This window comes from Pongo pygmaeus, chromosome 21 (genome assembly GCF_028885625.2).
Source record: "Pongo pygmaeus isolate AG05252 chromosome 21, NHGRI_mPonPyg2-v2.0_pri, whole genome shotgun sequence".
In the NCBI taxonomy this organism is placed as follows: domain Eukaryota; kingdom Metazoa; phylum Chordata; class Mammalia; order Primates; family Hominidae; genus Pongo; species Pongo pygmaeus.
The window spans coordinates 13,178,132-13,204,262 of NC_072394.2; the positions used below are offsets into that span (position 1 = coordinate 13,178,132).

The 26,131-nt window shown below is 40.5% G+C and overlaps 2 protein-coding genes across 13 annotated transcripts in view; one reads left to right on the forward strand and one right to left on the reverse strand.

Moving 5' to 3' along the window:
- The window catches only part of DZANK1 (double zinc ribbon and ankyrin repeat domains 1), an 84,656-nt gene extending 76,877 nt beyond the window's left edge, over positions 1-7,779 (reverse strand). For 2 of the 11 annotated variants that reach the window (XM_063659398.1, XM_063659396.1), the window contains exons 1-3: positions 6,926-6,988; positions 5,172-5,384; positions 64-217 (exon numbers count right to left, since the gene is read on the reverse strand). In XM_063659398.1, the coding sequence (XP_063515468.1) occupies positions 64-217; positions 5,172-5,280 (263 nt within the window). In that variant the 5' untranslated portion in view covers positions 5,281-5,384; positions 6,926-6,988. Of the gene's footprint in view, positions 1-63; positions 218-5,171; positions 5,925-6,065 lie in introns of those variants that run through there. The other 9 variants (XM_063659397.1, XM_063659404.1, XM_063659400.1 and 6 more) reach the window with 8 other exon arrangements.
- On the forward strand, positions 7,012-24,642 carry POLR3F (RNA polymerase III subunit F). 2 transcript variants are annotated; one of them, XM_054468171.2, is made up of 9 exons: positions 7,057-7,498; positions 8,885-9,002; positions 12,802-12,869; positions 13,349-13,416; positions 15,058-15,170; positions 20,027-20,170; positions 20,391-20,498; positions 21,615-21,806; positions 23,488-24,642. In XM_054468171.2, exons 1-9 carry the CDS (start codon positions 7,437-7,439, stop codon positions 23,563-23,565), a joined length of 951 nt encoding a protein of 316 aa, XP_054324146.1. In that variant the 5' UTR covers positions 7,057-7,436; the 3' UTR covers positions 23,566-24,642. The 2 variants fall into 2 exon arrangements, with proteins under 2 accessions (XP_054324147.1, XP_054324146.1); XM_054468172.1 differs by lacking the exon at positions 20,027-20,170 and having other exon boundaries at positions 7,012-7,498.
- The last annotated feature ends 1,489 nt before the right edge of the window (positions 24,643-26,131 follow it).

Sequence of the window (26,131 nt, forward strand, 5' to 3'; positions counted from 1 at the left end):
ATAAAATTAGAACATAATGTTATTATATCATAAATTAAATTAATCACCATGCTCTTAACTTACTTAGAGACAGCAATAGCTTTAACTTGTATTTTTCCATCAGGCAGAGTAATAGGTTTTATATACTTAAATGTGTTATTTTCCCCATAACCAATTCTCTTTAGAAATTCAGGTTTGCTGCCATCCAGAGTATAATATATGTTGACATCTGGAGTGTCTGAAAAATCCAAAACAGGATAACTATAATTAACACCAAAGTAGCAAGTCCCTGAATAATGCCTATAGGTCAGTTTAAGATCTAAGTGTGTGATTTAAGATTTAAAGTTGTGATTTAAGTTAAGATTTAAAGTTGTGACTTAGGCCAGGCACGGTGGCTCACGCCTGTAATCCCAGCACTTTGGGAGGCCGAGGCGGGCGGATCACGAGGTCAGGAGTTCGAGACCATCCTGGCTAACACGGTGAAATCCCATCTCTACTAAAAATACAAAAAATTAGCCAGGGGTGGTGGCAGGCGCCTGTAGTCCCAGCTACTCGGGAGGCTGAGGCAGGAAAATTGCCAGAACCCGGGATGCAGAACTTGCAGTGAGCTGAGATCGCGCCACTGCACTCCAGCCTGGGCGACAGAGCGAGACTCTGTCTCAAAAAAAAAAAAAAGTTGTGATTTAAGATTGTGTTAATCTCCTTAAATAACTGATCTACAGGTTATTATATATACATAATGGAAATGAATAGTAATAGCAATAATGCAGTTCTTTCTCTGCACCAGCACTGTGCTTTACCTGAATGAGCTCATTTCATCTGTACAACCCTATGAGGTAGGTCCTATTTTACACCCATCTTATAGATGAGGTAACTGAGTCCCAGAGAGATGAATAAAGTTGCTAAATAATAGAGGAGTTGTGATTTGACTTCTGCTAGGTTGGATACATAGCCCCTGCTCTTGAACTACTATGCTCTTTTGCCTCTCCAACAGGGCACTGATACAAACATGATTCAAGATTCAAAAGGTCAAAAAGGGTATACAGTGAAAAGTCTCCCCCAACCCATGACACCAGCTTCCCAGAGGTTATCAATGGTATCTTGAGTAACCTTCAAAAATATTTTATATCCATACAAGCATTTATGTACATATTCTTATTTCCCCCTCTCTTTTGACACAAATGATGGCATACTATACCCTGTTCCACACATTTCTTTTTTCATTTATCAGTATGTCTTATATTGGTACATAAAGAGCTTCCTAGGAAATAAATTTAAATTTTTTTAAAAAAAGAGCTTCCTCATTATTTGTTGTAGCTGCACCACATTCTTTTATATAGATGAACAATAATTTAACCAATTCCCTACACATAGATCTTTAGGCTGCCTTCTTTTTTCCTTTTCTTTGTTTCTTTTGCAATTATAAGCACTATAATAAATAATTTTGTAAAGAATTATTTCTGTAAATATATGGGCAAGACAAATATGTAGAACTAGTCACTGCTGAGTCAAAAGATACATGCATTTGTAATCTTTTTTTTTTTTTTGAGACGGAGTTTCACTCTTGTCGTCCTGACTGGAGTGCAGTGGTGCGATCTCAGCTCACTGCAACCTCTGCCTCCCGAGTTCAAGCAATTCTCCTGCCTGAACCTCCTGAGTAGCTAGGATTACAAGCACCCACCACCATGCCCAGCTAATTTTTGTATTTTTAGTAGAGATGGGGTTTTGCCATGTTGGCCAACGTGGTCTCGAACTCCTGACCTCAGGTGATCTGCCCACCTCGGCCTCCCAAAGTGCTGGGATTACAGCTGTGAGCCACCGTGCCCTGCCAGCATTTGTAATCTTGATTAATATTTCCAAACTGCCCTCCGTGGATGGTTAAGCAATTTACACTGCCACCAGCAATGCATGAAAGCACCTATTTGACCACAATCTTCCTCATCTAGTGTGTTATCCATTTTTCTTTTAGTTTTCCTAATTTCCTAGGTTAAAAAAATACTATCTTGTAGTTTCAATTCATCTTTCTTGCATTTTGAGTAAAACTCACTAATTCATTACAACAAATGTTTGCTGAATACCTATTATGTACCAGACATCATTCCAGGTATAGGGGATATGCAAAAGTATATCTGAGGGGCTCCTTGCATATCCCCTGTACCTAGAATGGTCCCTGCTCTCGTGGAGATTATGTTTTAGGAAGGACACTGAAACAGTAAACAAACAAGGAAATGTAGTTTGTCAGGTGGTGATTAAGTGCTTGGAGGTGAAGCAGGGATTAGTTCTGCTCAGCAAGTAGATGAAGGGGCAGGGAGAAGCATAAGGAGAAGAAATATTTTCATATGTTTAAGAGACCTTTATATTTCCTTTCCTACAAAATGTCTTTTCATCATTTCTCAAAAGAAGATATACAAGTGGCCAACACACACATGAAAAAATGCTCATCATCACTAATCATCGAAGAGATGCAAATCAAAACCACAGTGAGACACCATCTCACACCAGTCAGAATGGCCTTTGTTAAAAAGTCAAAAAGTAACAGATGTTGCAGAGAAAAGGGACACTTATACACTACTGGCAGGAATGTAAGTTAATTCAGCCACTGTGGAAAACAGCTTGGAAATTTCTCAAAGAAATAAGAGTTGAGGCCGGGCACGGTGGTTCACATCTGTAATCCCAGCACTTTGGGAGGCCCAGGCAGGCAGATTAAAAATACAAAAATTAGCTGGGCATGGTGGCACACAACTGTAATCCCAGCTACTCCGAAGACTGAGGCATGAAAATCACTTGAACCTGGGAGGCGGAGGTTGCAGTGACCCAAGATTGCATCACTACACTCCAGCCTGAGTGACAAAGTAAGACTCAGTCTCAAAAAAAAGAAAAAAAAAAGAAATAAGAGTTGAAATACCATTCAAGCTAGCAATCCCATTACTGGGTATGTACCCAAAGGAAAATAAATTGTTCTACCAAAAGGACACATGCACCCATATGTTCCTCACAGCACTATTCACAATAGCAAAGACATGAAACCAACCTAGGTGCCCACTAGTGGTGAAATGCAGAAAGAAAATGTGGTACCTACACACCATGGAATACTATGCAGCGATAAAAAAGAATGAAAACATGTCCTTTGCAGCAAATGGATGCAGTTGGAGGTCATAATCGTAAGCGAATTAATACAGGAACAGAAAACGAAATACCACGTGTTCTCACTTATAAATGGGAGCTAAACATTAGGTACAAATGGACATAAAGATGAGAACAATAGACACTGGGGACTACTAGAGGGTGGGGAGGGCTGAAAACCTACAGCAATGCTCGCTACCTGGGTTATGGCCTCAATCATACCCCAAACCTCAGCATCACACAATATACCCAGGTAGGAAACCTGCACAGGTATCCCCGATCCTAAAATAAAAATTGTAAAAGAAAAAACAAAAAAAGATCTTTTCATATCCTTTGCCCATTTTTCTTTTGAGTTACTGTTCTTTTTGTTACTGAATTGTGAAAACTATTTATTTATTTGATATTTACATATTAGGGAATTTTGATACCCTACCATTCATATCATCTTTTGTCAATAGTCACCCAACTTCTCCTAAGAATTACGGGCACATATATTAAAATGTTTAATTTGGTTTGACAGTTTAAAAAATTGTATCAGCTTTTAAGCTAAAGGAGAACACAGATAATAATACATATGCTTAGTTAGAACTCTTAGTCTAAGCAGCACAGGGGTCATACTATAAATGCAGATAGTTTGTACACATTTCAGTTATTAAAATATATAATTGGTTAAAAAAAGGCAAAAATTGGAATTTCAAAGTCTTTTTTACACATATATTTGTTCATATGTTTTACCTGTAAAACTTTCCTTCCTTATGTTAATTATATATGTGTATGTATATATATGTGTATGTGTAGATATACACACATATTTAAGATTTTGAAGAATAAATATTGGCAGGATATACATTCACTGCTTTCTTTTTTCTTTTTCTTTTTTTTTTTTTTTTTTTTTTTTGAGATGGAGTCTTGCTCTGTCTCCCAGGCTGGAGTACAGTGGCGCCATCTCGGCTCACTGCAACCTCTGCCTCCTGGGTTCAAGCAATTCTCCTGCCTCAGCCTCCCAAGTAGCTGGGATTACAGGCATTGGCCACCATGCCTAGCTAATCTTGTATTTTTAGTAGAGACAGGGTTTCAGCATTTTGGTCAGGCTGGTCTCGAGCTCCTGACCTCAGGTGATCCACCTGCCTTGGCCTCCCAAAGTGCTAGGATTACAGGCATGAGCCACCAGGCCTGGCCCTCACTGCTTTATTTCTGTAGTTACAGTTGAGATTTAGTTTGGCATTACTATATGCCAAACCCTGTGCACCTCATACATACACGAACCTATTTATCCTCACAATGGCTCTAAGAAGTAGATATTATTATCCCTGTCTTACAGTGAGGAAACTGAGACTCAAAAAGGCTCAGTAATGTACCCAAGGTCACTAGAAGTTGTCAAGGCAGGGATTAAGTCTCCAACCTGTCTGACTGGAAAGCCTGTACTAGTAGGTCAAATTTATTATACCAGCTAAATAATGAGCATATTGGAAAAGTTTGGGGAAGCACCAGGACTTTTTTTTTTTTTTTTTTTTTGAGACGGAGTCTTGCTCTGTTGTCTAGGCTGGAGTGCACTGGCGCGATCTCGGCTCACTGCAACCTCCACCGCCCGGGTTCAAGCAATTCTCCCACCTCAACCTCCTGAGTTGCTAGGATTACAGGTGCCCACCACCATGTCTGGCTAATTTTTGTATTTTTAGTAAGACAGTTTTGCCATGTTGGCCAGGCCGGTCTTGAACTCCTGACCTCAAGTGATCCACCTGCCTCGGCCTGCCAAAGTTCTGGGATTACTGGTGTGAACCACCGTGCCCGGCCAGCACCGGGACATCTTACCTTGGCTAAGGTAAGTCAAGACATTGCTGAAACTATACAAATGAAAGGTTGGTCAAAGCTAACCATTTTATTCTAAATGTATACCACTCTATAAACCATCAATGTACAGCACTGTTTCAAATTTTAGAAGTTTTACAAATTTCCCAAAAAGCTGAGCAAAGAGTGAGAAAGCAGGCAAAGAGATAAACCAGCAACCAGATAACACAAGAAATATGACAATGTTATTTTAAACAATTTCAAACATATGTGATTCTTACCTGATTTCATTTCCAAAAGCGTATTGTTATCAATTTCATGGTTAGCTTTTCCAGGCTGAGGCACTCGTAGTGGTATGATCTGAGGGACACACACTGAACCAGCAGTCATTTTCTCTCCATATATATATATATATATATATATATGAATTCCAATGTGCACTTATAGCTGTACACAAAAGCTGAAGAGAAGCACTTAATTTAAATGCAGCAAAACTAGTTAAAACGAGAGAATACTGTTAACATGGCACTACAAATATTATTCCCTTTTTAATTGAAATAATAATTACATTTCAGCTGTATTTGCTGTTGAGGTCTTGCGTGGGGTTTCGATTATCTAAATACCTCACTTCTGCGAAAAGAGCATGAATGAATGAGATGGGGGAAAGAAGTTACTTTAAAAGGGCAAATTAAACGAGTAAGGCAAAACAGAGACTATCACTAATGCTCTGACTTGAGTTCCCTCTAAATCATTTATTGCCTTTTCCTGCCTCTGGTGTGTGTCAGCTCTCTTGGCTTCAGGGCACGTCATCATATAAGGGGAACAGAAGTAATTCTGTGTGTACCACAAAATGTTAGTTAGAGCTATCTTTTTTGGGAAAGCTCCGGGTTCACAGCCTTGCCATTATCACCAGAGCAGTTCTAGTATTTGAAAGCTGCAAAGACACTTTAGAAGGACTGCAGAGTACTACTTCTCAGTGGAAAGGAAGTTTGCAAGAATATAAACAGTGACCAATAAACACAAGCCTCCCGTTCCATCTACTGTATTTATAAATCCTGGTATTAATAATTAACTACAGTATGAAAGCCTTACTGGTCTTTTTGGAGGTGAGGGTGGGGAAGAAGGTTGTCATAATTTTTAATGCACAGAAGATTTCAGGGGGAAAAAACGCTCACCTTAACACAACAACCATTTACATCTCTGTATTGCCTTTTCAAATTTCATTAATAATCCACAGATTTTGCCCAATTATAATCTACATATTCATTCCATTTTTATAGTCTACTTCTTGCATTCTCACTGTATTATTTAGTTCTCCATGTACTTATTTATCCATTTGTGGCTGGGCATTTAGGCTATTTCTAGTCTCTTTTTAGTTTTGCCTGTTGCAGTTCTAATAATGCTGATCTGAACATGTCTGCAGTTTGAGCTTTGTCACAGACTGTATTCTCAAAAATGGGGTACCTAAATTTAAGGGGTGAACTTAATGCCTTGTTGGATAGTTCCGGATCTAGGGCTAAGAATATAAACTACAGATACTGACAGCACAACAATAGCTCCTACAGGAGTGTGCTGGACTTGAGACTTGCCCATAGTCGCATTTCCATTCAAGTGAAAGGCAGATAAAATAAAAATAGTTGAAAAATTCTAAATAAAAAATATGTAGGAGAGGAAGTAATTCGCGAGCGTCAACTGGCAGCTGGCCTTAGGAAGCTGGGGTGGCCAGTGGGCTCCACACAAAGGGAATCAAGAAAAAAGGCAGATCCGCCAGGCCCAAATGGCAACGTGCAGTCAACAGGATCCCCAGACCCCTCAACTCTCCCAACGTGGACCGCCCCCTCGCAGCCCGGATCCGGAACCCCGGTTTGGTTGTCCCCGCCCATCAGGGGCTGCCAAGGACACCTGCATCCTTCGGCTGGAGTAAGGGAAGCTCTTCCCCTCCTCTAGCCGCCCTCCTCTTCCTCTAACCGCGGGGCCCGGGATCGGGACCCCTAATGCATCTCTGCCGCGCCCAACCCAGTCGCCGGCCTCTTACCGCCTCTTGCCTCCTCCTTCGCAGCCGCCCGGGTTACCACAGACGCTGCGAGCCGCGCCCCGCCCACTGGGAGCTGGGCAGATGATTGGTGAAAACTCAGCTTCTTAGCAACTAGACCGGCCCCTGCCGCTCCGCAGGGAGCCTGGTACCCGCCTGAAGTTCCTTTCCCAGTGCTTTCCCTTAGGCATCTAAGAATATTCCTTCACAGAGTTGCCAAGTGCTAAAAGTTGGTTTCCCAACTCAGAATGAAGGAACCGGGCTTGTGCGTCCGATGGGCATTGACATTCTGGAAAACAAGAATAAGAAGCTGTAGCGGCGCCTGTAAGTGGGCTGGAGCAGGCGCGGCTTGGCCACCTCCCGCCGAAAGGCAAGGAAGGACCGGCTGCGACACGAGGAAGAAGGCCCCTCGCCCTCGGCGGAGCGCTATCTTCCACTGGTTTTCCAGGTTCCCCGGCTTGCTACCGGGCTGCTCCGTGCATCTTTCCCCCCAGGCGTCAGGAACTGCGCCCTCATGGCGGAGGTGAAGGTGAAGGTGCAGCCGCCCGACGCGGATCCGGTCGAAATAGAAAACAGGTAAACCAGTGAGGCTCCGGCTTGGCACTCCATCAGGCGCCCAGTCATTTGGGCAGCTGGACCCCTTCTCCGGGATCCCTTGGGAGTGGCCGGAGCGGGTTAGGTGAGCACGCGGGAAAACGATTGCGGGGTTCTGGACCCACTTATTCCTTCCCATCCTGGGAGAGCAGAACTCAAGAAGTTCAAAATGGGTTTGACAGCTTGCAACTTTGTGTAGCTGGCTGGCTTTGCCCTGATACTTTTGAGGAAGTTGTGATGATGCGCTGCCTTCCTACTTTGACGCGATCCACTAGTACTTTGAGAGGAGCCCTCGGCTTTCCTTCCCCGTAGAACACTTGTGAATGGATGTTCTGATCCAGGATCGCTCTTGTCACTAAGGGAACGTCTATGACAAAACGTTTAGGCGGAGTTAGGGCGCAGTTGGTGATTACGAAGTAACATTAAGCCAGGTGGTTTCAGTGCAGTATTGAACTCAAGACTTTTAGGACACCCAAAGCCTCTGCCACTTTTATTTTTATTTGTTTGTTTGTTTGTTTTTGAGACGGAGTCTCGCTTTGTCACCAGGCTGGAGTGCAGTGGGCGATCTCGGTTCACTGCAATCTCCGCCTCCCGGGTTCAAGCGATTCCCCTGCCTTAGCCTCCCGAGTAGCTGGGACTACAGGCTCGCGCCACCACGCCCAGCTAATTTTTTGTGTTTTAGTAGAGACGGGGTTTCACCATGTTGTCTGGGATGGTCTCGATCTCCTGACCTCGTGATCCGCCCGCCTCGGCCTCCCAAAGTGCTGGGATCACAGGCGTGAGCCACCGCGCCCGGCCCACTTTTATATTCTTTACCGAGGCACTGCCACTCTTAGATTATCACGTAGTTTTAAAAGACCCAACTTTCTCAGACTGTTAGGAATAATACATTTGTTGATGTTGACTAGGTGAAGATTTTGACTTTTTTTGTTTGGTAGGTATAATTCTAAAAACAGGCCCCATTATGGTGAATTGTCATAATAAATTTTGGCTTCCCACCAGAAACATCTGCATTTGCCTCCTGCTTGCAGATTTATGGCTTGACTTGTCATACTTATTACACCCGAGAAAACTGAAGTCTCAGCTTTAATATTTTTTCTGTGATTTCATTAGACTTTTGCTCTAATTTAAAGTTCTTATTAGTGAGGAAAAGAAATATTCTTAAATAACAATAATACTGTAAACATGTATTTAGAAATCATCTTCTTCAATTCCTAACATGCTTTGATCCAAAACCATCACAGAAACCCAGATTGTCTGCCAAATGTGAAAAAGGCACAATTTCAAACTATTCTACTTGTATTTTTACCCCCACTGTCTCTTGAAACAGGTAACCATGAAGGATAACATTAATATCTTTGTTTCTAGGATTATAGAATTATGTCACCAGTTCCCTCATGGAATCACAGACCAAGTAATTCAGAATGAAATGCCTCATATAGAAGCCCAGCAGCGGGCAGTAGCCATCAATAGGTTGTTGTCTATGGTAAGGTGAATCTAACTATTTTGCATAATTACTGATATGCTGATTATCACTGGTTTTTATTATGTAGTTGTGATGGTTAATTTCATGTCAACTTGACTAAGATACAGGATTCCTAGATATCTAGTTAAACATTTTATTGGAGTGTCTGTGTGGGTGTTTCTGAAAGAGGTTAGTTAGCATTTTGAATTGGTGAACGGAGTAAAGTAGATATGAGTCCAGTTGGGTGAGCATCATCCAATCCATTCAGGGCCTAAACAGAACAAAGTGGCAGAGGAAGATTGAATTCACTCTTTGAATTCAATCTTGAGCTGGGATATGACTCTTGTGCCCTCAGCACTCCCGGTTCTCAGACCTTCAGACTTGGACTGGCATCTACACCATCAGCTCTCTGCTCTCAGCCCTTTGATCTCCAACACCAACTTTCCTGGGTCTCCAGCTTACAGAGGGCAGATGATGGGACTCCTCAGCCTCCATAATCACAGAGCAAATACCTTCTGATGAATCTTTCAAGAGGGAGATGTATCCTATTGGTTCTTTTTCTCTGGAGAATCCTAATACAGCAGTCATAAAACGAGAAAGTGTGTTAGGTTTGACTGATAAGACTCTAAACCAGGAAACAGCTCAAACTACCTGAATTGAAAAAAGAAGAAATAATTATGCATTATAAGACAAATGAAATAAATGTATTATGGTATAACTGTTGTATTTATTAATTGCCACTGCCATACATAGGCCTAGTCTGTTCTCACCTTCTGTTTGCTTCCTACTGCTGGTGTTGGGCCATTTCCTATAAAATATACCACCCCCCTCCACCCCCTGATTTTCCTATGAGTTGTCACAGAGCCCAGTCATCAGGGTTTCATTCTCCACATTGTCACTCTGAGCATTTCAGGAAGCAAGAATGAGTCCAGTTGAATGAAGAATGTTGGGCTTTGGGGAGGAAGTGCAGCCTTAGCCCCCAGTGACATTGCAATGGAATTTATCAGTGAAGCCATTCTCCATCTGTCCAGAAACAAACAAGCAAGACTGTCTAAAAACCCACCTAGTGGTGCCTGATGCGCTAAATCTCCCTTACTTTCCCTCATCATCAAAACATCCTTTTCCTAAGAGCATTTCAGTTTGGCTTTAGTAGCAGTTAGGTTAAAGAGTTCTACGCCAAGGCCTCATCTGAATGACTGATTTGTTTTTTAAGTCTACTAGCCTTGTTGGATTTCCAAGGGCTCTGGATGTGGAGATTTGGGGTCCGATGAATCTTTTCTTAAACCTTTCCCATCAATTTTCTAGCTCAGGAGTTGGCAAACTTTTTCTATAAAGTGCCAGACAGTATATGTTTTAGGCTTTGTGAGCCATATGATTTCTGTCACAACTACTCTGTCATTTTAGCAAGAAGCAGCCATGGACGATGATACATAAACAAATGGCTACAGCCATGTTCCAACAAAACTTTGGTTATAAAAACAAGCTATGGAGCAGATTGCTCACCCCTGTTCTAGCCCAAGGACAAAGGAATGTTGCTGATTTCTGGTTATTTCACTGTGGTTAAGGTCTTCAGCTCTAGGAAAGACAGAGGAAGGGATTCTGGGAGGTTGTAGCAGTGGAAAAAGTTCTTTTTTTCCTCTGATCACCCTCTCAGCTCTTTCCTTCTGACTGAAAATCATCTTCAGCACCTCTCTTTTACCACCTCTGCCACCACCCACCCACTGCGAGTCCTATGGCTATAGGTTGTATGTAGGCAGTAGTAGAGCTATCAAAGGATATTAAGAAAGGGAGTGATTATTAATAAATCATGTAATGTTTCTGATTTTAGCTCTTAAAAACAGTTCTTAAATTTGCTGTCCACACCCCCTCCATTTCTATCCCTGGTACTGCATCATGTTCAGGCTCATGGCTTTTACCTGGACAGCTGCAGTAGCATCTTAACTGGTTTCCATGACTCCATCTGTCTCAGAGAAGCCAGCCTGATTTGGGATTACAGTCATGAGCCACTGCGCCTGGCCCCTGATCTGTCTTAAATGCAGGTCTGACCAAGGCACTCTACCACCTACAATTTGTTTATACTGGAGATTCAAGTTCAAACTCCTGGGTTTACCACACTGAGTCCCTGCATTGCTCACCAGCCTCATCTCCACCACTCTACTTCAAAAGTTAGGTTTCAGGAGGAGCAGATTGTTTTTGGTTTCCAGCCACATCATGCTGTTTCATGCCTCAGGACTCATGTTGTTCCCCTGCTTAGAAGGTTCTTCTTATTCTTTACAGATGACTAACCCATTAGGACTCAACTCTGCCATTGTCTCTAGGAAGTCACTGAACCCCCCCAGGTTGGGCCACAGACTGTTCTCCGAGTACCCAATCTGGGAGTTCAGGGTGGCTTTACTTACCTCTATCTTAATGCCAACCAGATGGGTATTGAAATCAGCTGTGTGTTTCCCTTTTAGAATTAATGTTGTTCCCCCAAACACCTATCATAACACCTGGCACAGTACAAGTATTCAGTAAATATTCATAAGCTGGATAAATGACCCAGAGCCTCTGGATTGGGCCTTGTAGTCCTACTTTGCCACTTCGTGGGGTCAGGGAACAGAAGGAGTGTGTCACTGTTCATTCAGTATGTAAATCCATTTCCAAGTCATGAGTGTCTTGTTTTAAAACAAGGGAATGGGCCGGGCACAGTGGCTCATGCTAGCAATCCCAGCACTTTGGGAGGCCGAGGTAGGTGGATCACTTGAGGCCAGGAGTTCAAGATCAGCCTGGCCAACATGGCATAACCCTATCTCTACTAAAATACAAAAATCAGTGTGGCATGGTGGCATACACCTGTAATGCTAGCTACTTGGGAGGCTGAGGCACAAGAATCACATGAACCTGGGAGGCAGAGGTTGCAGTGAGCTGAGATTGTGCCATAGCACACCAGCCTGGGTGACAGAGTGAGACTCTGTCTCTAAATAAATAAATAAATAAATAAACAAGGGAATAGCATTCCTCTCAACTGTGGCTTTCCAGTACTTCCAGAGCCTAGTGGTATAATTATCTGGGTTCTGTTAAGTTCGGACCCAAGGAAATTCAGGAGCATGACAGACATACTTCATTTTACTTTTGATTTGCTATATAAAAACAATACTACTCTAGTCCTTTTATTCATTGGCTGACTTCAGTAAATGTCACTATTAATTTTTTTTGTTTTTTGTTTTGTTTTTTGCTTTTCAAGATGGAGTCTTGCTCTGTCACCCAGGCTGGAGTGCAGTGATGCAATCTCAGCTCAGCCTCCCATGTAGCCAGGACTACAGGCGCATGCCACTGCACCTGGCTAATTTTTGTATTTTTAGTAGAGACAGGGTTTCGCCATGTTAGCCAGGCTGGTCTCAAACTCTTGACCTCAAATGGACCACATGCTTTGTCCTCCCAAAGTGCTGAGATTACAGGTGTGAGCCACCACGCCCAGCCATTAACTTTATAAATTTTATTTTTCACTGTGCAACAGAATATGCCTATTTAGTCTTTATTTCAACTTTTTATTTATATAAATTATATTTTATTTTATATATGTAATTTGGATTTATATTGATTTTTAATATAGATTGTTATTCTCAAGCTGCTTTTTAAAAATTCTTTATGCTTTGATCATATAACCAAGCCAAGATCTAGCCTACAGGAAATTGTTAGTGATATTTTGAAAAATTTTGAGATTAAAGAGCAGGTTTTGAAAAATTAAGAATGTTAAAAGAATGCATCAATATTTGTCATTTGATTTAATATATCTCCAAAATAACTGACTCCTGTTTTCTACTGTCTTAAAAACTAGGGTCAGTTGGATCTCTTAAGGAGCAATACGGGCCTTTTATATAGAATAAAGGACTCTCAGAATGCTGGGTAAGTACTTTTTTTTTAATTTTAAAAAAATGTTTATTATTGCAAAAGCATGTGTTGGGAATAAAGCTAATACAAAATTACATAAACCTGTCCTGTGTATCATCCCTGCCTCCTATGATATATTCCATTTCCCAGAGGTAACTGCTCTTAATAATTTAGTATATATCCTTTCTTCTAGCTATATATAAATACACATAGATGATTATATATTTATATATAATCTTTCTCTTTTTTTTTTAACAAAAATGGAATCATGCTATCCATTCTGTTTTGCAACTTGTTTTTTTCACTTACTGTATCTTGGACATCTTTTCATGTTGGTACACACAGCTCTGTCTCATTCTTTTTAAGGTAAGCCTTTCTTTTGGTAAATATGTCACTGTGGTGACCTTGTCTGCTAATTTTGTTTAAGTAGTGATGTAGATTATTAGATTATCCTATAGTCTTTACCTTACTAATTTTACTTTATTCCGCTACAGTAAAATGAAGGGATCCGATAACCAAGAAAAACTAGTATATCAAATCATAGAGGATGCAGGAAATAAAGGTAAGCATGTGGAAGATGAAGCAGAAGAAAACGTTGTCTTTGGAACTAGATATAGGGACCCAGATCTCAGCTTCCCAGGGTAGAACTCAGTGGACAGAGTATACTGAGGAAGGGAATAGAACATACAAATATAACATGCATGTGCTTGAAGGACACCCAAGAGTAAGGCCATTGTTGCCTTGAAAGAGACAAGAACTAGAGGGCTGTGGCCAGGGATGGAAAAAGACTTCTGAATTCTGAGTCACATGAATGTATTATCTATTCAAAATAAATAAAATTTAAGTTTCTTTTTTTTTTAAATCTGTGCCTTCTAGCTATATGACCATGGACAAGTTACTTAAACTTTGTGAGCTTCAGTTCCTTTATCTTTTCTATAAATTGTGGATGCTGACACCTCTCGTTTTTGCAAGGACCAACAGGAAAGCTGGTGTGGTGTAGTAGTGTCTTAACAGATGTCCCTCAGCAGCTATAGTTCCTCTTCTACCCCCTTGAAGAACTGTATCTAAATTGCAATCCTAAGTTAAAATAATTTGGGATCTATTTGAGTCATTGATATTAGCTGGAAAAATTGAGATGTAATCTGAAATTACATAACTAATTCTTATATTTATTAAAATTAACATTTTTAAAAATAGTCCTATGAGAAAGCCATTCTGCATATTTTTTTAATCTTCCTATCTCATATGCCATTACATTGGGAAGAAAATAAAGCAAAATATTTACATACATTCCCTTTCCATATATAACACTTATTTCCTTCTTTGAAAAAGAAATCATTGCTTCTCACACAAGGCTTTTAGCAGCCATAAGAACCCTAGGCTTCCTTTTCCATCTCACAAATACAATGTTGTATAAATAATGGATTACATGCATGCAGACACTCATCTAAAGAGTGTTTTTGTCCCACTTGAGGATGGCAGTTGACCTTGACCCAAATCTAAGTTTGTATTTCACGTTTACAATCTAAAATGAAAATATCAGAAAACAGAGATAAGGGTACAGATGATAAAATTCCATTGCATCCATGATTTTTCCTTCCATTATAAAAACGTCCTTTTCATAATTTTTTTTTCTTTTTTTTTGAGATGGAGTCTTGCTGTATTGCCCAGGCTGGAGTGCAGTGGCGTGATCTCGGCTCAGTGCAACCTCTGCCTCCTGGGTTCAAACGAATCTCGTGCCTCAGCCTCCCGAGTAGCTAGGACTACAGGTGCACGCCACCAGGCCCGGCTAATTATTTTTGTATTTTTAGTAGGGACAGAGTTTCACCATGTTGGCCAGGCTGGTCTCAAACTCCTGAGCTCAGGTGACCCACCTGCCTCGGCCTCCCTAAGTGCTGGGATTACAGGCATGAGCCACCATGCCCAGCCCTTTCCATAAATTTTTTAAAAGTTTGCCACACTGGGATTCCAAGAAATTTCTAGTTAGAAATTACAAATCATTATAATAAGTCTTACAAAGCATTACACTTATTTATTGTTTAGCATATTTTTGCTACTTTAGCCAACGTTCTTACCTCTAAGTCATTTCATTTTTACTGTTAGCTTTATACTGCTAGCTTTAGAATGAGATACAAGTTAGAGGAATAACATTAAAAATCCATGAAAACCAGAGTTCAATTTATTTTACTTTACTTTCTCATAGGAATATGGAGCAGAGATATCCGCTATAAAAGTAATTTGCCATTAACAGAAATCAACAAAATTCTGAAGAATCTGGAAAGTAAAAAGCTTATCAAAGCTGTTAAGTCTGTAGCAGTGAGTAGTCCTTTCTTCAAATACCCACTTACATATGTTGCTTCAAGTTTTTATTCTTGAAGTTATGTCATGATTTAGAACAGCTGGTCAAAAAAGACTTAAAATTTTAGCTCATGTTGGATTGGTTTGGAGATACTGCTTAGACTTGTCCCTGCACAGTTAGTTCTTGGTGTGTCACCCACTCAAAAATCTAAAACTACTTTACTGTCTTCAGTGAAGAATCTTTGAAACTGTGAACATTTTTCCTAGATTTTGTGGTGTGTAAGATAATTTACTTTATCCCGACATATTAGCTTTCTCCTTCAACAAAGAGTGTTTGCTGTGTGCCAGACACTGTTCTGAGTGCTTGGGATACATTAATGAACAAGTCGTAGAAAGATCCCTGCCTTGGTGGAGCTTCTCTTCTAGTACACGTGTGTTTTTCCTGCTCCTCATCCTGCCCCACCCCTGCTCCAGAGCTGGCTCCCTCGGGGACATCTGCCCCTGACCTCACTGATTTAGACATCAGAGGAACTGAGATTCCCCTAGAATAAAGTTTGCTTCAATACACAGTTCATAAGAATTACAGCTATAATTCAAATTTTATAATTTCAGAGCTGTTAGGTCTGTGGCAGTGAGTAGACCTTTCCTCAAATATCCACTTACATATGTTGCTTCAAGTTTATATTTTTGAATAAAACAAGAATTATAAGAATTATAACATCACTTATAAGAATTTGATGCTTATTAGTGATTTTATTTATCAGAATAGCATTTCCCTTCCACATTGTTTAATGGATAATTTCAAATATATACAAAGGTAGAAAAAATCATATAATAAATCCCTATCATGTAGCCTCATTTTGTCAGTCTTCCTTCTACATCTTTATGTTTAATAACAGCTTTGCTGAAATATAATTCATCATTCATACCAGAGAATTCATTCAACCTTTTAAAGTGTAAAATCTTTGGATTTACAGTCCCTGGTTTTTACTATAATCTAAGAGTTGTGCAACCGTCACTGCTGTCCTAATTTTAGAACATTTTCATCACCCCCAAATGTGGCCACTAGTATTTGTTTCCCAGCCTCTCTTTCCACAGGCCCTAATAACGAATAATTTATTTTCTGCCTTTATTATAGATTTGCCTATTCTGGACAGTTCCTATAAATGGAATAATAGAATATGTAGTCTTTTATGTATGACTACTTTGACTTAGCATGATGTTTTCAAGATTTATCCATATTGTGCTTCATTCCTTCTTATTGCCAATTAAAATTCCATTGTATAGATGTATATCACCTTTTGTTCATTCATCCGTTGGTGAACTTCTGTGTCCTTTTAAGGGTTAAAATAATCTTAGATCTCGGTGTAAAGTGCAAAACTATAAAACTTTTTGAAGAAAACATAGAAAATCTACATGACCTTGGCTTTGTTAATGAATTCTTGGACTACAACTCCAATAGTAGTCTATGAAAGAAAATGGTAATAAGTTGGAGTTTATCAAAATTTTTTGAAAACCTCTGCTTTGCAAGACACGTTAAGAGAATGAAAAGACAAGTTACAAACCAAAAGATATTTGCAAATCACATATTTGATAAAGGACTTGTCTCCAAAATATACAAAGAACTCCTAAAATTCAGCAATAAGAAAACAACACTTTGGGAGGCCAAGGTGGGTAGATCACCTGAGGTCAGGAGTTCAAGACCAGCCTTACCAACATGGTGAAACCCTGTCTCTACTAAAAATACGAAATTATCCAGGCGTGGTGGCACATGTCTGTAATCCCAGCTACTTGGGAGGCTGAGGCAGGAGAATTGCTTGAACCCGGGAGGCAGAGGTTGCAGTGAGCAAGATTCACCATTGCACTCCAGCCTGGGCAACAAAAGCGAAACTCTTTCCCAAAAAAAAAAAAAAAAAAAAAACAAATAATCCAACTAAAAATGAGCAAAAGACTGAACCTCACCAAAGAAGACATACAGATGGCAGATAAGCATATGAAAAGATGCTCTACATTATTTTTCATTAGAGAACTGCAAATTAAAATAAAATTTAGTGTAGTGAGATACCACTACACACCTATTAGAATAGCTAAAATCTAAAAATTGGTAATACCGTATGCTGACAAGATACAGACCAAGACAAACACTCATACATTGCTAAGAATGCAAAATGGTACAGTCCCTTGGTAAAAAAAACTGGGCAGTTTTTTACAAAACTAAACAGAGTCTTACCATATCATCCAAAGGTCAAGCTCTTAAGTATTTACCCAACTGATTTGAAAACTTATGTCCACATAACTACATGAATATTTATAGCAGCTTTATTCGTAATCAGCAGCTTTATTCATAATCAAAAACTGGAAGCAACCAAGGTATCCTTCAATAGGTGAATGGATAAACAAACCAGAATAGTATTCAGTTATAAAAAGAAATAAGCTATCATGAAAAGATATGAGTAAATCTTAAATGCATATTGCTAAGTAAAAGAAGCCAGTCCGAAAAGGCTACATACTATATGATTACAACTATATGACATATTGGAAAAGGCAAAATTAGACAGACTAAAAAGATCAGGGGTGAGGGCAGGGATGGTAGGGAAGGTTGAATAGGTGAAGCATGAGAAATATTCCTAGGGTGGTGAAATTATTTTGTATGACAGAAGCATTAACCAAATTTGGAAGCCCACCCAAGCTTTGCTGTCCAAAGTTTTTATTAGGGTTTCATTATACAGGCATGATTGATTGAATCCTTGGTCATGTGAGTGAATTCAATCTCCAGCTCCTCTCTCCTCCCAAGAGATTGGACTGATGTCACATGGCCCACAGCCCCAACCCTCTAATCATGTGGTTGGTCTTTCCAGCATGGACAGCTCCTATCCTGAAACTATTTAGGGTCCTATCAGGAGTCACCTTGTTAGCATAAACCCAGGTGTGATCTAAGGGATTCACCATGAATAACAAGGCCTATTGGGAAATTCCAAAGATGTAGAAGTTACTTCCTAGGAAAAAGGGACAAAGTCTAGCCAAATTTTTTTTTTTTTTTTTTTTTTGAGACATGGTCTGGCTCTGTCATGCAGACTGGAGTGCGGTGGCATGATCACAGCTCACTGCAGCATCAACCTCCTGGGCTTAAGCCATCCTCCCACCACAGCCTTCCAAGTAGCTGGGACTATAGGCACATGCCACCATGCTCAGCTAATTTTTGTATTTTTGTAGAGACAGGGTTTTACTATGTTGCCCAGGCCTGTCTTGAACTCCTAGACTTAAAGATCTGCCCACCTCAGCCTCCCAAAGTGCTGGGATTATAGGCATAAGCCACCATGCCTGGCCCAAATTCTTCATGTTTACAACCCAGTGAAATTTGGGTTCCTCAGTGTTGGAGTGAGCAGTTACAGACAAACAAGGAAAGTTAGAATGATCCATGTAGTAATGGATTAAACTTGAAAATATCAGTATGGACTCTTGTGTAATTTAATATAAATAATATAGATGGTTATGTTTAGAAATATTGAGTATAGCTATGTATATATACAAGGGTTAATATGCACACATAAATCTCATGCTGCCAACTGAGAAGGCCTAGAAGTGATGGCATCCCGATGGCAATGAACACATCTAGTGCCCAAGTCGTGGTTTCTAATGCTGTCATGCAATAATATGAACACATAGAAAATGCTCCTGATGGCTGGGCCCGGTGGCTCATGCCTGTAATTCCAGCACTATGGGAGGCCAAGGAGGGTGGATCACCTGAGATCAGCAATTAGAGACCAGCTTGGCCAACATGGTGAAACCCCATCTCTACTAAAAATACAAAAAAATTAGCTGGGCGTGGTGACGGGCGCCTGTAATCCCAGCTACTTGGGAGGCTGAGACAGGAGAATCGCTTGAACCTGAGAGGTGGAGGTTGCAGTAAGCTGAGGTCGTGCGCCATTGCACTCCAGCCTGGCAACAAGAGCGAAACTCCGTCTCAAAAAAAAAAAAAAAAGAAAAGAAAATGCTCTTGACATCTTGTAGTGCTAAAAAGTAAGAAAGTGCTACAATAGCTGGACACGGGGACTCATGCCTGTAATCCCAGCACTTTGAGAGGCCGAGGCGGGGGGATTACGAGGTCAAGAGATCGAGACCATCCTGGCCAACATGGTGACACCCCCGTCTCTACTAAAAATACAAAAATTAGCTGGGCATGGTGGCGCGTGCCTATAGTCCCAGCTACTCGGGAGGCTGAGGCAGGAGAATCACTCGAACCCAGGAGGCAGAGGTTGCAGTGAACCAAGATTGCACCACTGCACGCCAGCCTGGGCAACAGAGCAAGACCCTGTCTCCAAAAGAAAAAAAAAAAAAAGTGCTAAAATACACACACACACACGATGGGAGCATATCAAAGGGATACAGGAACCAAGTGAAAAGCTTCCAATGCCCAAAGCATTCCAAAGCTTCCAGTGTGGGAATAACAATGAAGTATTTGAATGTAAATCAAAGTATAAAATAAATACTCATGAGTCCATAGTGATAGAAATATGGTGTTTGAGAAACTGTCACAACTAAAAGAAGCCTGAGAGAGATGACTAAATGTAGTATGATGTCCTGGATGGAATCCTGGAGCAGAAAAGGAACATTAGGACTAATGAAATCTGAATAAAGTATGGCATTTAGTTAGTAATGATTTATCAATATTAGTTCATTAATTGTGACAAGTGTACCACACTAATCCAAGATGTTAAAAATAGGGGAAACAGCATGGAGTATATAGGAGCTCTGTGTACTATCTTTGCAATAATTTTGTACATCTTAAACTGTTCCAAAATATAGGTGTTTTTCTTTCTGTTTTTGGAAATTGTTATCTTATAAACACATGAACTGTGCATGTTCTTTCCTAGGCCTCAAAAAAGAAGGTGTATATGCTCTATAACCTGCAGCCAGACCGGTCTGTGACTGGTGGAGCCTGGTACAGTGACCAGGATTTTGAATCTGAATTTGTAGAGGTGCTTAACCAACAGTGTTTTAAATTCCTACAGTCCAAGGTGAGGTATGATTGAGGAAACATCACTGCAAACCCTCTTGTAAAAAGTTTTTCACAAAGGATTTTAATCTATTTCTCATATTTTATAGGAATTAAAAACCTGAAATTGGGAATTTTTACTAAACTAAATATGTTCTGCTGTTGGTTTGACTCAGTATAAAGTGTATTCAGAAAACACACCAATATTCTTACTTACATCTCTTATGTTTCAATCCTTATAGGCAGAAACAGCGCGAGAAAGCAAACAGAACCCAATGATACAAAGAAATAGTTCATTTGCCTCATCACATGAAGTGTGGAAATATATCTGTGAATTGGGAATCAGTAAGGTCAGAACTGAATTTCATCTTATTTTTAAAACTTATTCTTTGTCATATACAATGTTTTCCAAACATGTATTTGACCCAGATTGTTTTTTTTTTTGAGATGGTAGCTACGAACATTCTGCAGAATCCACTTTGGGAAAATACTGTCCTGTATCTTAGGCAAAGGCAGTCACTGCCCCATTGGGCATTGTCTGAACTGATACTCAGCTTGGGACACTGGTGCTTTTTTTTTTTTTTTTTTTTTTTTGGAGATAGGTCTCATTTTGTTGCCCAGGCCGGTTTTGAATTTCTGGACTCAAGTGATCCTCCTGCATTGGCCTCCCAAAGTGCCACTGTACCCTAGCCTTTTGAAATTCTTTTTTTAAGGACACTGATGCTTTTCACAGTGAAGAAATCAAAGTGGCCATTTGGACACGTCACTTTAATTTCCTGGGCCTCAGATTTCTCATAAAAACTAGGAACTTGGACTATTTGATGTCTAAAGTGCCTTTCTGCTCAAGCATTTTATAAATCTCCAATAAATTCCTGCTAAAGAAATGTTATTTTTATGATTTCTAGATTTTACTTAGGAAGTAAAGATACCAGAAAGTGTCAAACTCAGCATGAGCTTGGAGTTCTGTCCCTGGCATCTCAGTGGTTTGTGCTAACTTGGACTATTGTTCCTCCTCTTAGTGCTTTAAATTACTCCACCCCAGCATAATGTTTCTCCCATTTCACAGCAGAATTATGACCCTTTACTGTTTTATTTATTTATTTGAGATGGAGTTTGGCTCTTGTTGCCCAGGGTGGAGTACAGTAGTGCGATCTCAGCTCACTGTAACCTCCGCCTCCCGGGTTCAAGCCATTCTCCTGCCTCAGCCTCCCGAGTAGGTGGTATTACAAGTGCCCGCCACCATACCCAGCTAATTTTTGTATTTTTAGTAGAGACAGGGTTTTGCCATGTTGGCCAGGCTGGTCTCGAACTCCTGACCTCAAGTGATCCACCCGCCTCAGCCTCCCAAAGTGCTGGGATTACAGGCGTGAGCCACCGCACCCAGCAACCCTTTACTGTTTTTAACACCCTCCAAGTGGATGTCTCCCTGTCCTATTTGTGTCCTTTCTGATGTATCCCTTTTTTAGGTAGAGTTATCCATGGAAGACATTGAAACCATCCTGAATACGCTCATTTATGATGGAAAAGTGGAGATGACGATTATTGCTGCAAAAGAAGGCACAGTTGGCAGTGTAGATGGACACATGAAACTGTACAGGGCAGTCAATCCAATCATCCCTCCCACGGGTTTGGTCCGGGCACCCTGTGGACTCTGCCCGGTGAGTTAAAGTGGCTTCACTTTACACTTGACTGACCCCAGGTGCAGGTGCCACATTAAGAAACAGAGCAAGCACACCCCAGTTTTCTCAGACTCTTAGGGTTGAACAAGAGCTATTCAAACCTCCATGAAACCTTGATGAACAGACCTTTAATGAACACATCATTGCTTTACTTTTTTTTTTTTTTTTTTTTTGTGAGACGGAGTCTCACTCTATCACCCAGGCTGGAGTGCAGTGGCGTGATCTTGACTCATTGCAACCTCCAACTCCCGGGTTCAAGCAACTCTCCTGCCTCAGCCTCCTGAGTACCTGAGATTATAGGCGCCCGCCACCACGCCCAGCTAATTTTTTGTATTTTTAGTGGAGACAGGTTTTCACCATGTTGGCCAGGCTGGTCTTGAACTCCTGACCTCAGGTGATCCCCTCAGCCTCCCAAAGTGCTGAGATTACAGGCATATGCCCCTGTACCCGGCTCCCTGCTTTACATTCTTTCTTGGAACAACCACATTAAGGATATTTGCGTTTTCTGCTCTTGGCCTTGAAATGGACCCTTTTTGATGAGGGCTAATCATTTCACCTAAATAGGGCAGAAAATGAGATTTGTTGAGAACCTACCTTGGGCCAGATGTGTCCTTGATGATTTCCATAGGTGGTCTCATTTAATCCTCCTTACGTTCTTGAAGCTAGTGGTGTTATTTCCCCTTAAAAGTGAGGGCGCTTAGGCTTAGGAAGACATAGGGGCATACGGCTTAGAAGTAACCGGGATTCAAACCCAGAGATCATGTCTTTCCCCTGCAGCATGCCCCAGCACTCCTCCTTCATTCGTTCCCAAATATTGTAAGTGCCAACTCTATGCTCTAGGCACTAAGGATACAAGAGAAAGCAAGAGACACTGTCCCAGTTCTCATGGCATTTATAGTCATGAGCCTGTGTGTGTTTTATTTCATTATACCAGCCTTTGTCTGTATGCCTAAGCTCTGTATGCCGTGGTTTCAATCCCTAGACAAAAGGCTAACATATTAGGAATTCTGTTTTGCACCCTTCACAAAAACGTAGCTAAACATGAAACATTCGGTTAATCAAAATTAAGTCATTCATATGTATAGGTCTCCCTGCCTGTATTCCTGTGTTACCTGGTGATAGCCTTTTGTCCAGCGGACAGGTGAGCATGGTCATCTTAATGCCACAGTAAAAAAAGCCTCTCTACGACTCCTAACTTGAGGATCACAGAGCAGGCCCTATTATTATAGTGTGTTCCCCGCCCCTCGAGATGGAGTCTTGCTGTCGCCCAGGCTGGAGTGCAGCGGTGCCATCTCGGCTCACTACAACCTCCGCCTCCCGGGTTCAAGCAATTCTCCTGCCTCAGCCTCCCGAGTAGCTGGGATTACAGGCGCCTGCCACCACGCTCAGCTAATTTTTGTATTCTTAGTAGAGACGGGGTTTCACAATGTTAGCCAGGATGGTCTTGATTTCTTGACCTTGTGATCCGCCCACCTCGGCCTCCCAAAATGCTGGGATTACAGGCGAGAGCCACCGTGTCCAGCCATAATATGTTCTTAAATACAGTCCCAGTCCCTTTCAGTTTGAAAGTTTTGTTTTTAATCTTGCTTTAAATAAGTGGTTGAGTCTTAGATATTTTAAAACTTTAATTTGAATATAATTTTTTTTTCTTTTTTTAAAGGTTTTTGATGACTGCCATGAAGGTGGTGAGATTTCACCATCTAACTGTATTTACATGACAGAGTGGCTTGAATTTTAATAGAGAGCTATGAACTTTATTGACATTTTCCAAATGAAGTTACTTTGGGAGCAGATAATTTAATTCATGATGGAACATCAAATCTCCTTGAAAGCAAACTTCACAATAATGGATTTAGACTTGCTGCTATGAAAACATTTTTTTTATTTATGAAGACTAAATTTATATTGGTAAAACAGCCAGTGGAATATGAAAGAAATAAGGTTAGTAGTGAAATTCACTCTTCAATAAATAAAACACTTTGAAACTCCGGAGGACCACATCTTTCAAGACTTCTGATGGGTCAAGGAAAAAGATGCCAACATACTCGTATTTACCAAGTACTATGATAATGGCTAGAGTATAAAAATGTTCTTTATGAAGTTATTTATTAAGTTCTTCATTGGAAGTTTTTTTTATATCTGGTTCACTACCACCATTTCTGTTTTCTACTTTCTCAGTGGTTTCATTGAAAAGAAATTAGAAGTGGTTAAAGGCAGGAATAGCAAAGGAGTGCAAACTTGGGGTATGACTGGGGGAGAGTGGAACATGCCTTTTCCGCACAATATTAATTCCTTTTTATATCAGAAATGTTCTTTTAGGAGATTATGCTACCATACTTACTTCAAACCCAATGACTACTGTCAAGGATATATTTTCAGTACATAAATATTATCATTTTCATCCTAAAGAATATTTTCACTGTTCCTTCTTTCTTAAAGTCTGTTTTACTCTGTAACTCCAATGTATTCTTTGTTAGAATTTACCCTAGATTCTTATTTAATGTCTGCAGTAGACTGAATGTTTGTGTGCCCCCAAAATTCTAATGTTGAAATCTCATTTCCAATATGATGGTATTTGGAGGTGGGGCCTTTGGGAAGTGATAGGTCAGGAGAGTAAGAGCCCTCATGAATGGGATTAGTGCCCTTATAAAAAGAGACCCAGAGAGCTCCATCACCCCTTCTGCCATGTGAAAGGGAGAAGACAAACATCCACGAACCAGAAAGTGGGTCCTCACCAGAAAACAAATCTGTAAGCACCTTGATCTTGGACTTCCCAGCCTCCAGAATTGTGAGAAATAAATTTGTTGTTGATAAACCACCAGTCTACGGTATTTTGTTATAGCATTAACTAAAACTAAATATACTCCATGCCCTCCATTCACACTTTGTTTTGAGAGAGGGGATAACATTCTTTTTTTTCTTATTCTGTTTTAGATTTATTTCCCTTCCTTATTCTGTTCTAAATCATGGTGTGATGTGTCTAAGCAGAAAGCCATTATAATTGTCCTCAGTTCTAATAGCACTTTCAGTTCCTATCGTCAGCCACATAGAAAACACTAGGTTATTTGATGTATTGTTGCACAGAAGTTGACTGTAGGGCTTTTTTGAATTTCAGCTTCATATTTTCACTTTGTAGCTCCACTTAGAAGTTTCTATATCCAAGCCAAAAACATGGGACCCATGGAAAGGAATTCAAGCTCCACTAGTACTGAGGGTTGGGTTCTAATACAGTTTGGAGATGCTCTAAGTGGATATCAGAAGAGTTATTTTAAGATAAATGGTATCAGTAAAATAAAATTCAGGCCACATTCTGTGAATTAGCATTTGATGACACTAGCTGTTTGTAACAAAAATTATTTCAAGTATTGGATATACATACATATATAAGATATACAGCCTTTTGGCCAGAACCCCCATCTTCCAGTAATTCGCCAAAATGATGAACACAAAGGGAAAGAGGAGAGGCACCCAATATATGTTCTCTAGGACTTTTAGAAAACATGGAGTTGTTCCTTCACGTATATGCGAATCTATAAGAAAGGTGATATTGTAGACATCAAGGGAATGGGTACTGTTCAAAAAGGAATGCCCCACAAGTGTTACCATGGCAAAACCGGAAGAGTCTACAATGTTACCCAGCATGCTGTTGGCATTGTTGTAAACAAACAAGGGCAAGATTCTTGCCAAGAGAATTAATGTGCATATTGAGCACATTAAGCACTCTAAGAGCCGAGATAGCTTCCTGAAATGCATGAGGAAAACGATCAGAAAAAAAAAGAAGCCAAAGAGAAAGGTACTTGGGTTTGCCAGGAACGGTGGCTCACGCCTGTAATCCCAGCACTTTGGGAGGCTCAGGCGGGCGGATCACGAGGTGAAGAGATCGAGACCGTCCTGGCCAACATGGTGAAACCCTGTCTCTACTAAAAATACAAAAATTATCTGGGCATGGTAGCACACACCTGTAGTCCCAACTATTCAGGAGGCTGAGGCAGGAGAATCACTTGAACCTGGGAGGCAGGGGTTGCAGTGAGCTGAGATCACACCACTGCACTCCAGCCTGGTGACAGCGAGATTCCGTCTCCAGAGAAAGTTACCTGGGTTCAACTGAAGTGCCAGCCTGCTCCACCCAGAGAAGCACACTTTGTGAGAACCAATGGGAAGGAGCCTGAGCTGCTGGAACTTACTCACTATGAATTTATGGCACAATAGGTGTTAATAAAAGATCTCTGAACTGTAAAAAAAAAAAAAAATATATATATGTATGTATATATATGAACTTGGAAGAGAGCTAGAAATGAGAAGAA